This window comes from Chaetodon auriga, chromosome 15 (assembly GCF_051107435.1).
Source record: "Chaetodon auriga isolate fChaAug3 chromosome 15, fChaAug3.hap1, whole genome shotgun sequence".
Lineage (NCBI taxonomy): Eukaryota > Metazoa > Chordata > Actinopteri > Chaetodontiformes > Chaetodontidae > Chaetodon > Chaetodon auriga.
This window is the reverse complement of record NC_135088.1, coordinates 10363679-10376970: the sequence shown is the minus strand read 5'-3', so window position 1 is coordinate 10376970 and position 13292 is coordinate 10363679. Positions and strand designations below refer to the sequence as shown.

The following is a 13292-nucleotide window of genomic DNA, read 5'->3' as shown; positions in this document are numbered from 1 at the left end:
AAGACAAATTAAGATAGGCCTTAATTGATCCCCAGAAGGGAATAAGTACAGATGTACAGAAAAAAAGTAAAGAAAATAAATAAAAGGAAGTATGCAAAACTAAAATCTGAATAAAAGTAAAACTAGACAAAGTGTTTGTGGTAAAGTGACAGGGCTGTGATTAGTCTAGTATACTGTCTGTAAACAGTTTAATATGACTAAGTAATGATATTCAGTGTTTGTCTGTATTAACATAGAAAAATAATAGAAATGCAACATATAATATAATGTAATAATACAGAATAACACAGCAAAATAATATAGGCTTAGTATAATATAGTATGGGATATAAAATACAGTCTAAGGTGTAATGTAGTAATATAGTATAACATAATATAGCATAATACAGCAATAGAATAACATCAAATATAATGTGGGACAGTATAGTATAGTATAAGACAAATAAAAAAGTATAAGAAAATTCTGTGTATAACAGAACAGTCCAGCACAGAGACAGTGGAAAGGGAGAGAGGTGTGAGTTTTGATTCATTAAAGTGGAAAATGAAAATGAAATATTAAAGTTTTTCAAACTGAAACCATCCAGTTCTAATTTATTATTCATGAAACATTTAAATAAAAAGTTAAATCCCTGAGTGAAAAAGTTCCTCTTAAGAAATCACAAGTCATAAATTATCACAGAAATATGTGACATTCACAGTGAATGTAAATGCACATTTACTCTATTGTCTGGCAAAGATCAAAAGGCTTTGAAATGTTTCCTTCACATCACCAGAGTGATCACACTGCCCATCGATACTAGCATCACTCAGAGTGTGATGACATGTAGGCGTTTGAACACACACAGGACGAAATCCCTGCAGGGAAAGTGCCTCTCATCCTTCTCCCAGCAGAGGGAGGTCAGCTCCATGCAGCACCACCCGAGTGATGTGGTCAGTGTTCACTGATGGTGGGTGGTGCAGCAGATATTTGAACAAGCATCTGTCCTGGGAAAGTATCCTTGAACAGAAATCTGAAACACAAGCACTTTGCTAACATTGTGGCACAAGCTGTAGTTGACCTTCAGTCAGATGAATCCTTTCATTTAAGTCGAGTTTCTGAACAAGAAATAATGTGAATACAGTCTTTTCCTCCGTCCTGCATATAAAGACAAGTCAGTGTGGTGAATCTGAATCGAAAAGCAGTGGTTTTAATTATGATTGCTAATTTTAAACAAGTCAAACTCTTGACTTGTGTTTTGCCTTGCCCAGAAAAACGTATTTAACATCACAAAAATACCTTCAGAGGAAGATTCTTCAGTCAGATTCTACCAAATAAAATAAGAGTCATCTTCCAAAGTGTGTGCATGTTCCTTATCTTACTAAAGCTCAAAGGAAATGGGAAACCGATTGACTCCTTTTGATAATACGTGTGTTGAAAGACAAGTGCAACTCATAAAATTAACCACATAGATTTCCCCTTCTATTTCCCCTAAAGTAGTTATAAAAAAGCTTTTAACAACTAAGGGGATTCCTGCGTGCAGTCACTCTCAGAACAATGATCCATGCACATCCACAGTCCAGATTTAGGGCACACTGTAATAACATGCACTCGGCTCTGTTGTGGAGCTGCTGGGAACGTCACACACCAGATTTGGCTTCATCCCCATGAATAAGCTCTTCCTCTTGTCTGGTGTCCCTGATCTGTTTTGAGGATTACAGTCCAAAGTCTCCTGGTTGCGTCCCCTGAGGCTGATAATACCTCCCAGCGCCACTCTGGGCTTTATGCAGGGAGTCACACATAGTCGTGCACTTGGGCTATGTGCTCTACCATCCTACTTGGCTGCTCACTATAAAACATCCCGGAGCTGTTTGACCTCACGGTGTCAGACCTCAGAGTGGCCATGTGAGATGAACCTGCGCTGAATCGAGCGCTGTTGCTGTAGGGCGTGTAGGAGTAGAAGGGAGGCTGGGACCTCTCCTTCTCCCCACAGACAGAGCAGATCAGAGCTCCGCTGAGCAGGAGCAGCAGAGAGGCGGCCCAGCCTATGTAGATGGAGGAGCCCACCTCTCTCTTGAGGGCCGCAACCACCAAAGGGTCATTGTAGATTGAGATGGTTGCTACTGCTGACCAGCTGACTGAAACCAGGCACAGGAGGCCAGCCAGGATGCACAGAAGGCCTCCCAGCAGAGATGCCTGGGAAAACAAAGGCATAATTTAAGGTGTATGTTTGCAAAATCATTGAGACCAAAGTCAGAAATGTTCAAATCCCACACATAGAGGCTTTATCGTGGCACTAAAAAGGTTTTAAACACGCTGGTCATTTTTCATGAGGCTCAGAACATGTTTGGTCGTATGCACGACTAAAGCACAGTCTAAACTGACCGTTGCCCCTGTATTTTTGCTTAATTTTGAGTTTGTTTTGAGGACGTATCATATTCCTAACAGCCCTGCTCTCCATTTTTATTGTTGTGAGGGCAATTTTTGGGCTTTTAAAACTGAAAATCCTTTGCTACAGTCTGCCTCATTACAGTGTCTCCGTTCAGAGCCCAAACTTTAGCACCTTCTTTCTGGAGGAAGCGGTTGTTGGAGGGTCTAAAGGGTCAGGTGGAGCGCCACTACAGTTGGCCACACCTCCTCCTCCGAGGGTGACAATGAAGCCGAGGAAGCCGAGGAGGATGGAGAGCAACGTGAGGGCACGTCCGGCCTGGATGTCGGCGGTCATAGTGGTGGATGTTGTGTGTCTCTTGCACTGCATCTGTCCCGTGGCCTGAATGACGCACTGTAACCACAGACCCTCCCACACCTAATACAGAGACAGAGTGAAGGTTTAGATGCTGGCTAAGATCTTAAGGTTTGATGTAGGTGAGGTGGTCCATAATCTCTGAATTCCTGATTTTATAGTGAGAAGTTTAAACATTTCAGTGTAATCCAGAATCACATTGTGACAAATTTACATCACTGTCATGTTAAATACAGTACTCATCACACTTTCATACTGACCCTCCATGCTTTGCAGATTCTTCACCCCTTATTTTCATGTAATTTTTCATGAGATTTCATGCAGTCTGTGTTTTTGCCATTAAATGGATAGAACATGGTAGATGATCAAATTTAACTTGCAGTACATGAAATTAATTTCTCTATGATGTCTATCTACTTACCGACTGTGCAGTCAGAATATTTGCTCCCACAAAAGACGTCTCACGCCACATTGGCAGTCCACATGCTAAACACACTCCTAAAACACCCATCACAACCAGTACCAGGCCCCCGATCTGCTTGCCCTGCCCCCCCATTTAAGGAATATTTGCAGTTATGCAGCAGTGTGCTAAAACCAGAGCTACAAAAAAGCTAATTTACCCAAAAAGCCCTCTGTAACTGGAGAAAAATCTTAATAATCTAATCGTCAAAATTTCTTTGCCGTTTTTCAGAGGAGAAAATTTCTTTTGTCTTGTCTCTGTTGAAATAGAGAGGAAGATCCTCTCGTCAGCGGTTACGTTTTATGTTTAAAAGTCATATGATCAAAAATCAACAGACTTGTGCAAACATGGTCCAGAGACAAGAAACTTTGAGATGTCTGTAACTATACAGAGAAACAGCTTTGAGCTAGAACTAAATCAAGTTTTTCAGGCTTTTATACAGTCTGGAATGGCAAATGTAGAGCACACAGGTTCTCAGAGAGCATTGTTTTTTCTTTTTTATCAGGTTCGGATTTGTTTCCGTTTGGGCAACATCTCTGCAGAGATGGAGAGATTTCTGTGGACTCAAGGAACTACTCTACTACTAAAAATCTGCATTGTTTATAAAATAATAGTGTGAGACAGAAACAAAATGCACAACGTCTGTACAAAAGTACAAATATACAAGTTGATTTATTGGCATGTTGACACAAACATTCATACAGTAGTTTCGTCCACTTGACGTGGCTAAGCACTGCCCACAACAGAACAGCTTAGCAAGCATATATTTCAATTACTCAATACTCAGGAAACAATTGAGACATGTTAGTTGTTTTCATTATGATTCAACTTCCACAACTCTCATATGATAAAGAGTCATAATAACGTTTTACTCAACTGATTTCTTTGCCTTATTATGGTTCAGGTTTCTAAAACAAGTAAGACCATGTTGTTGCAGTACTATCTAAGACACGATGATCACACCAGTGGTCTTTAAAGGTCTTAAAAACTGATCGTTCATGCAGCATTCACATGCAGCTTTTTTCAGTTAACATCCTGTAATATCTCATTAGCTCAACCAGACTTCATTTTTCAATTCTTCACTTTAAAAGAAATCATAAACACTGCATGACCCGGTTGTGCGATCCACCATACACTGCAGTATGCTACACATTTTAAAGTTTTACACAGATTTGAACTGATATGTTGTAAAATGTCAGGATAGTGCAATTAACTAAGCTTGAAAAGGGAAAACAAAAGAAAGTTCATCACAGTAAACACATTTCTGTATCTTTTCAACTACAGTTTGTATTCGCTGGATGGCATCCTGTACTCTCCTCGTCGCTCTCTTCTCCTCATCCTCAGCATCTGTAGGTGCTACACAAAACCCCTCCTCCAATGATGAGCAGAGCTCCCGACGCCCAGCCCACATATATGGAAGCCCCGAGCTCTCCCCGTCTCTCCTCGGTGGCCACGGGGTTGTAGAAACCTGTGATGATGCTGTGAGCCGACCAGCTGACAGGAATAACACACAGGAGCCCTGCTACTATAAACACCACACCTCCAGCCAGGCCAACGTTAGTTTTGGTCAGCCAGTCGTCATGGTAGAAGTTGGTGCAGCGGGCCCCAACCACAGTGAGCCCGATGGCCACCACGCTGACAGCGATGGAGACAGAGATCAGAGCCCTGGAAGCCTGCAGGTCTTGTGATAAAGCCAGAAAGGAGTCGTGGGCCTTACACTGTAAGTGACCTGTGCTCTGGATCACGCAGTTCATCCATAAACCCTCCCAGAAGACCTGAGCTGTGATGATGTTTGACCCAACAAAGGCTGTCACCTTCCACATGGGCAGTGCGCAGATAAGGATGGTGCCAAGAAAGCCGATGATTGCCAAGCACACACCCACGAGCTGAGTCTGCATGTTGCCAAAAAATGCAAACCCAGAGCAGGAACTTTGCCACAAAGTCCAAAACAGAGCCAAAATCCACCTTCAGTTGAAGATCATTGTTAGCACAAGTTTTCCTCGGCTGTAAACAGTGCTGGCTGAATGGGTTTTGCACTCGCAGGTGTGTGAAGGAGAGCAACAGGGAGGGACTGTGTTAGTTTGTAGATCAGGTTTCCTGCTTGTCCTGATTCCTGCTCACTGTGAATAAGATAGGAGGAGGAGGGGCAACCATGTGTGAAACATGGCTTTGTGACACAAAACAAAAGGCTTTGGTCACAAATTTTAAATGAAATAACGTAGCAACCAATGAGGATACATACTTCACACATATACATATCCTCTGCAGAAAGAAGAATCATTTAAGACCTGTCATATTGTTTGAATGCACGAAGTGTCTAACAGTTTCTGACCTGTACAAAGGTTGCGAAGAGGAAACACACACTGCTGCACGCAAAGAAAGACTAGAGTGTATCAATAATATCTGCAGAAGTGTCATCCTGGTTTGAGAAATGTATTGTAGATAAATCAGATCTAAGCTGCTGTCCCAAACTTCATGAATACTGGAGCAAAGTGTTAAACCACTTATGACTTAACATTTTGTGAAATATGCCTACTTCAAAGAGTTAAAGGGGAAAATGGAGGCCACTCTCATGTCCAGCAGCCAGTTAGCTTAGCGAGATTTAAAAAGGGGGATAAGAGCTAGCTTGGATCTGCCCAAATTTAATACGTTTCTTTCAAATCTATTTGATTTTTTACGTTTAATTCACACAACAACTGATGTATGAAAATGACTTTTCCTCTCTAGCCAGCTGTTTTGAGCAGTCTCACTTTGGTCCAGTCTTTGTGCTAAGCTAAGCTAATTGGCCGCTGAATGTAGCTTCAAATCTATCAGACAGACAAGAGAGTGGTATTTATGGTGTTACCTAACTCTAGGCATGCTTAAGGTGGTTCCGCATTTTGAGAAGTCAGGTGCACAGATTAAATTTAATTATGGCTGAATTCCATTTAGCTGCTTCAGTTTTACATCCTGATACTGTGCCTGCTGGCTCACTGTCATGACTCACTGGGACACTTAAATAACCTGGAGCCACTGTTAATGTTATTAGTTATGCCTGTGCTTTTTCTACTACTCAAAACACCTGCTGTTGAAAAGGTGCATCATCATCCTCGATCAGTGGTTAAAATATCTCACTCATGTTCTTTCAAAGGTCACTGTTAAACATAACATAATGCAGACTATATTGTAGTCAACTGAAATGTTTCTGGTGTGGATTAATCCTGAAGGGGACTTCTTTAATGGTGTTGAGGAAGCATTTAAGAACAGGATGTATTGTTCATTTGTAGCTTTTATTTTTGCTTATACCATGACTTTCACTTCCTTCCACTATATTTTCTGCTTTGTTTTCCCAACAATGTCAGTTATGAAATTTACCTTTTATACCAAGCTGCGTGTCAGACCATCAGTAAAGACAACACTCAAGTTCAACTTGTGAAGCTGCTGTTGCTGCTTTTTGACATTAGCTGTGGAAATGTCTTTTCCAAGGAAGACATTTATGTAGTGCACTGCCTTTACCCTCTCACCATTTAGTTTGAATGTCTGCAGTTTGTTCTATAGTTCTCAAATATTCAAACAATGGAAGATCCCACAATGACATTGGTTTTTATGCAACTCAGTCAAAATTCTTTCCAGTATATTTATTGCTCACTTGAGTTGTGAATGAACAGAGTGGTTTCAGACAAGTCTTGTGTTGTGCTAGTTCACTGGGACACAACATTGAGGCATTGTTAATTAGCAACACCTGCACTTCTCCAAGTATATCCAAGACCTGCTGTGTTACATTTGCAGCCACTTTGTGTGAAAAGCCAAAATTCTGCATTAACATTTTTTTTGAAAGAGCAACTCTGGCCACAAAGTGACTTGCTGAAATGCTTCAGCCTAAATGAGCTATGAAGTAGTGCCAGATGTTGGAAAGTTAAAGAGTTGATAAAACTTTACCAGATAAGCTAGCCACTGACCAAATTAACCAATTAAGACTTTAAGACCAAACAGTATTTTAAAACCTTTGTCTTAATTTCCAAAAGTATACAACCACCACAAAGAAAACTCAGTGATCATATTGAAGTTTAATTTATTAAAATCAGTAAAAACCATCTTGACATCAGTTAAAACTATAAAAACAGGATTTTGTAGAGTTCAGTTTCCTGGAGCAAGATAAGCAGACTCAGACTTCCAGGCATTTTTAAACATATGCTCCTCCACTGGCTGCTGAGCGTGGGGCAGAATATTTCACAGAGTATCTGCTATCCTTACGCTGGTGACACTGACAACAGAGTAGTGCCCCTCCAATGAGCAGAAGTCCTGCTGAGCCCCAGCCGATGAACAGCGACGCTCCGAGCTCCCTCCTCTGTGCGTCGATCATAATCGGGTTGTAGAAGTTCCTGATGACCTCGTTAGCAGACCAGGATACAGGGATCAGGCATAAGATGCCGCCGACGATGAAGAACACTCCCGCAGCGATGGCCACCTTGCTTTTGGCCATCTCATCTTCAATGCAGTTGGTGCATTTACCCCCTGCGACGGCAAGCAGGATGCCCATGAAGACAACCAGGATGGAGATCACAACCAGGGCCCGGGCTGCCTGGAGGTCACGGGGCAGAGCCAGCATGGAGTCATAGACCTTGCACTGCATCTGTCCAGTGCTCTGCTTCACACAGTTCATCCACAGGCCTTCCCAGAAGATCTGCGCCGTCACAATGTTGTTCCCAATGAAAGCAGAGACCTTCCACATGGGCAGGGCGCAGATGATGATGTCTCCCAGAAAGCCAATAGCTGCCAGAAAGATGCCGAGGATCTGGAGACCTGCAGAAGCCATCTTTGCCTCACGCTGAGCAGAAACTGTGTGACAAGTCAGCTGTACCAACAGTGAAATACAGACACTTCTCGCTCACCTGCAGCTTTTATACCCACATGAGCCGAGGTGTCTCCTGATTGGTTGTTCAAAATTGTGCAAACTGAAAACACCTGTGGTCATTCAGCTAGTCCCAATGACTCTGAGGAAATGGCAGCTGTCCACTGTCATTGCTGTCTCTTGATTTCTGCCATTTGGAAACTGAAAATAAAGTATATTTAAAACATGGGGAAATGTCTCAGGTTTCAATGTGGCACTCACTTTGATCTAAACCATGAGGAGCAATAAGACATGGAAGAATATAATTTCACTTTTATTTTGACTGCCTAGGTGCGACATCCTATACTATGTAACAACACATAAAATATTTTCTCCTTTCTTCATTTTGAAGTGTATAAAGTCCATGAACATGAGTTTCTATTGGAGACTGTCTGCTCCCCACCTTAGTTCATGTTCTGACTGATTCCACCTGTGCTGATTAGTCAGTGAGCCTCAGCTGGTCGGCTGGGTTTGCTTGTTGTCACCCTTGTTCTTGTACATCCATATATAAAATCAACAACAAATATATATCCAAACATAAATAGGAAGAAAGGGGTGAAGGATATTCCAGGAGATATTCTTTGGAGAGCAAATGTTAGCTGATATTAGAACTTCCTTATAGGAATAGATCATGTAGATGTTTGATAAGTGTAAAAATCAAGAATTGCAACCTTTTTTATGACCCCGTCCTATCAGATGAGCTCAAGTGTCAAATGTGTTCATTTAAATTTCAGGCTAATTATGACATATAATTATAGAAAATATGGATATTGTTACAATCATGTTTTTCATGCAAGACATAATGATCCTTGATTTGTCAGTGTTCAAGGTTTATCTCTTCTTTTTTTACACCACGTTTGGTTCAATCATACTATTACAACTCTTAGTAGTTCAAAAATTGAAGGTGTCCACCATTTTTCAGTTACTAGTGGTTCTGAAATATCTCAACAATTACTGAACAGACATTCATGGTACCCAGAAGATGAATGTACTGACTTTGATGAATCCTTGACTTCTTGTGCCACTGGCAGCACATGGCTGACTCTCTTTTTTCATAACTTTTAGTTTCCTTTTTTTCCTTTGCTTCCTAGTTTTCATAAACAAGTTGCAGTATGTGGTTGTTGAAATGTTAGCTGGTAGTTTATTGGTTATGATGTCATTCCCATTTGTAATCCTACTCGTGTTTATTTTCCTCCCAGGATATATTTTAACCAAATCAGCTTTTCTACTTTTACTGGCTGAGCTTCTTTCAGTCATCTTCAGTTTTTATTAACCCATTGTTGTTTGACATGTATGCTTTGCAAAAGAGAAAGTTAGTGTTCTACAGTATATAATTAAAGTTAAATTATCATGTTTCAGCTCTTCACAGCGTCATTCACTGTAGCAGGCCTTTCACTGAGTCACACTGTTTAAGCTTCTGGGGCACCAGAGGGCCTCTTTGTAGAAGAGAAACACCTCTGAACTCAAAGGCACCATGATGGATGTTTATATCTGAGCAATGAAGCCAAAGCCCACCCAGAGGAGGGGGCTACTCAGGGGCATCTGCAGGTCATATAAAACTTCCCCACAGTCGGGAGAGCTTTTAGCTGGCATCCCAGTCAAGTACTGACACAGACCAAGAAAGTGAAGGAGCATTAATAAACAGCGATGGCATCTTTAGGGCTGCAGATTCTGGGCGTTGGGCTGGCGGTGCTCGGGTGGATTGGGAACATACTGATCTGCATGCTGCCCCTGTGGAAGGTATCTGCTTTCATTGGGAACAACATCGTGGTGGCTCAGACCATCTGGGAAGGACTGTGGATGACCTGCGTGGTGCAGAGCACGGGCCAGATGCAGTGCAAGGTCTACGACTCCCTGCTGGCCCTGCCTCCGGATCTCCAGGCAGCTCGGGCTATGGTGGTCATCGCTATCCTGTTCTCGCTGTTCGGCCTGCTGCTTGCTGTGGTGGGAGGGAAATGCACCACCTGCATTGGAGACAAGGCTGCAAAAGCCAGAGTGGCCATCTCTGCGGGCATTTTCTTCATCCTGAGCGGCGCTCTGTGTCTGGTGACTGTGTCTCTGCCTGCTAACACGATCATCAAGGATTTCTACAACCCCATGGTTCCTGACGCCCAGAGGAGGGAGCTGGGTGCGTGTTTGTACATGGGCTGGGGAGCGTCAGGACTACTGCTGATCGGCGGTGCTCTGCTCTGCTGTCAATGCCCGTCAGGAGGAGACCGCTATAATGGAGCAAAGTACTCTGCGCCTAAATCCACAACACCCGGGAAGGAATTTGTTTGAGTTGCTGCATGACATGAGGGGCAGCAGCCTTTGAAAGGGCCTGACTTTACATACAGTTCAAACCTGTTTCTTATCAAGTCGTGATTTGCATTGTGGCTAACTTTTTTTTGACTAACACACAGTGGCCTTTTGTTTCTGAAACATACAAGAGACCCTAAGGTATGTGCCATGTTAGTAGTTTTATTAATTTCTTGTGACATTGTTTTGTGTTATATCTTCAATATTAATTCAGCCTGAGACTGTCCTGATGTTTTGCAATATAAGCACTTCATAAAGTCTCATGTATTCATCAAGTGCGAAGTGTTGTTTGTCATTCAGACAATAAACAGTGTTTTTGTCAACAACTTTTTTTCATTTGCCTGATCTGGTGAAACAAAAACAATTTAAATTACCTAAATACTGATACTAATTTTAACATACCTCCCTTGAGAACTTTTATTCTATGCTACTATATTACTTATTTATATATATATTAAAAAACACTTCAGTTGACTGTATAAAATAGGTCAGTTTAGCTCCACCTTGACCAGCTAAATGTTGCTTACACATTCACACGTTAGTATGAATATTCTACACTGACAGCTGGCATTCTGCATTAATACTTTTAGAGTATGCTTGATAATTTCAGTACATTTAGATCACAATAAATTTGTAGTTTTACTAAGTAACATTTTTAATACAGGATTTTATTTAGAATTAGCTTAGCTTAATTTTTACATTGTGGCACTGTTGCTTTTACATAAGTAAATGATGTGGTAGTTTTTCCACCTCTGGCCTGGCCTCATCTGAGCGTTCAAAATGGAAACAGACAGGAGTGAAAATTACAGCAATGTATTGTTTTTCTTGTCAGACTGGTTTCAATTGAAAATGTCTGTAAACAAAAAGAAGAACCATTAAAGGGGTTTCATATATATCAACCTGACAAGTCTTGGCAGATGTGCTCTCATTGGGCAAAGTGTACATATCCATTCTTTGGAGATATAAAACAGTCCCTTAGCAACATGATTCCAAGCATACACAGAGCAGTGTTGTCTCTGGTAGTGACGTCCATTTTACTGAAGACAGAAACTGTAAATTACAGTGTTAACACAAGGGCACACGATTACAGCATGGCAAACATCTCAGCCAGATACAGTAAATTCCCAGGAGCCTACTCCCCTGAATTCCTGAAAGCCTTATCACGAGCGGTTCAGTTTCAGTTCTATCACAGTGTGTCTGCAGGTGCACAATGAACACAAGACAGGAAGACATCAGGACGAACAAAGAAGCTTTATTTCCAACATTCGCAAGACAACTGGAAGTCCGGCAGGGAACATTAGATCATTATACAGTTGAATTAAAAATACAATGCACAACTGATTTCAAGGGCACATTGTCCTGTTGAAAAGTCTGCAATCATCTAATTGGTTCGGATTTCACACGTTCTATCAGCACCAAACTGTACAAGCATTGATACAGATTAGAGGAATTAATAAAGACTGTCTTTTGTTCCTAATAAAAATATTGTTTCTGAGAAGTGTTATAGGTTTTCCCATAGTTTCAGCCCGTAGAGTAGGGAAAATATTCATTTGATCTAACAAAAATATTTCCATGAAAACTGACAATTGGCATCATAGGTCACCCTTTAATTTAGACACAAGCAAACAAACCACCAGACAATGTACTTTACTGTGCTGTCTGCTACTTTAATGCTCCAAATTATTTCTAAATTCGGAGGGTTTTTTTCCCCTGATCAACCAATTAAGCAGATTTCATTCTTTTGTCAGCAACAACTTTTTAAGCACCTTAACAAACAGATCCTCTTGTGCAGCTTTTTGGTGAAAACATTAACAAAACTGAATGATTATCTCAAGACATCTTGTGCTGCACTTCCAGCCCAAATATTCACACATAGTCCACGTTTGAAGCCACGGTTCTTGCAGGGGAGAACTTGGCAGGTATGTAGGGTCTGCTGTCTTTCGGGGGGCAGTTGTTGCAGAGCAAGCCTCCCCCCAGCAGCAGCAGCCCAGTGGAGCCCCAGCCGATGTAAAGTGCAGCCCCGAGCTCCCTCCTCTGAGCCGCAACCAGCATGGGATTATAAAAGTCCCTGATCACTGCATGAGCTGACCACGACACTGGGATCATGATCAGCAAGGCGGCTATTATGAAGATCACTCCGGACGCGATGCAAGCTTTAGCTTTGGCCACTTCGTCCTCCATGCAGTTTGTGCACTTCCCTCCAACCACAGCCATGAGGACGCCAAACACTCCGACGATCACTGAGATGACCACCATGGCCCTGGCGGCCTGCAGGTCTTGAGGCAGAGCCAGCATGGAGTCGTACACCTTACACTGCATCTGGCCTGTGCTCTGGACCACGCAGTTCATCCACAAGCCCTCCCATATCACCTGGGCAGTGACGATGTTCGCCCCGACAAAAGCGGTGACCCTCCACATGGGCATAGCGCAGGTGATGATGGTGCCCAGCCAGCCGATGAAGGCCAGCAGCACACCCATGATCTGGAGGCCCTGAGAAGCCATGTTTCACGTCTCGCAGATTAGACTCTGAATGTGTAAAAACACAACATACTCCACTCTAACACCTGCGTGGGGAAGTGTTTGCTGTGCTCTGGTGCTTTGAGGTTGCACTGTGAGAAGAAGCCTGCCTCCCATTGTGGTTCAGACTTTCAGGGTGGGGTTTCTGTGCTCCCAGACAAAAGGGGAAAGCCGAGACCTAATATCCACAACCCTTGTTCTCTCCCCTTTCTGCTCATTGTTCCCACACATACAAGCTTTGTTACCTCAAGCAAGGCTTCAAGACGGGGAACAATGGCTCCAGATCCCACCTGTGCTCAAAAACACACGCACACACACACACACACACACACACACACACACACACACACACACACACACACACACACACACACACACACGCACGCACACATAGACCCATTCACACAGGTCAAGCCTTGAACAAACAC

At 42.3% G+C, this 13292-nt stretch overlaps 4 protein-coding genes across 4 annotated transcripts; 1 reads left to right on the top strand and 3 right to left on the bottom strand.

Moving 5' to 3' along the window:
- Window positions 1–1770: 1770 nt before the first annotated feature.
- On the bottom strand, window positions 1771–3275 carry LOC143332443 (claudin-4-like). The gene is made up of 3 exons (XM_076749875.1): window positions 3141–3275; window positions 2540–2782; window positions 1771–2172 (listed from the first exon to the last, which is right to left on the bottom strand). Exons 1-3 carry the CDS (start codon window positions 3273–3275, stop codon window positions 1771–1773), a joined length of 780 nt encoding a protein of 259 aa, XP_076605990.1.
- A 1022-nt stretch (window positions 3276–4297) lies between these two features.
- LOC143332442 (claudin-3-like) lies at window positions 4298–7974 on the bottom strand. The gene is made up of 2 exons (XM_076749874.1): window positions 7490–7974; window positions 4298–5108 (listed from the first exon to the last, which is right to left on the bottom strand). Exons 1-2 carry the CDS (start codon window positions 7972–7974, stop codon window positions 4520–4522), a joined length of 1074 nt encoding a protein of 357 aa, XP_076605989.1. The 3' UTR covers window positions 4298–4519.
- Window positions 7975–9696: 1722 nt separating this feature from the next.
- cldn29 (claudin 29) lies at window positions 9697–10329 on the top strand. The gene has a single exon (XM_076749878.1). It carries the CDS (start codon window positions 9697–9699, stop codon window positions 10327–10329), a length of 633 nt encoding a protein of 210 aa, XP_076605993.1.
- Window positions 10330–12213: 1884 nt separating this feature from the next.
- LOC143332445 (claudin-4-like) lies at window positions 12214–12849 on the bottom strand. The gene has a single exon (XM_076749877.1). It carries the CDS (start codon window positions 12847–12849, stop codon window positions 12214–12216), a length of 636 nt encoding a protein of 211 aa, XP_076605992.1.
- Between the last annotated feature and the right edge of the window lie 443 nt (window positions 12850–13292).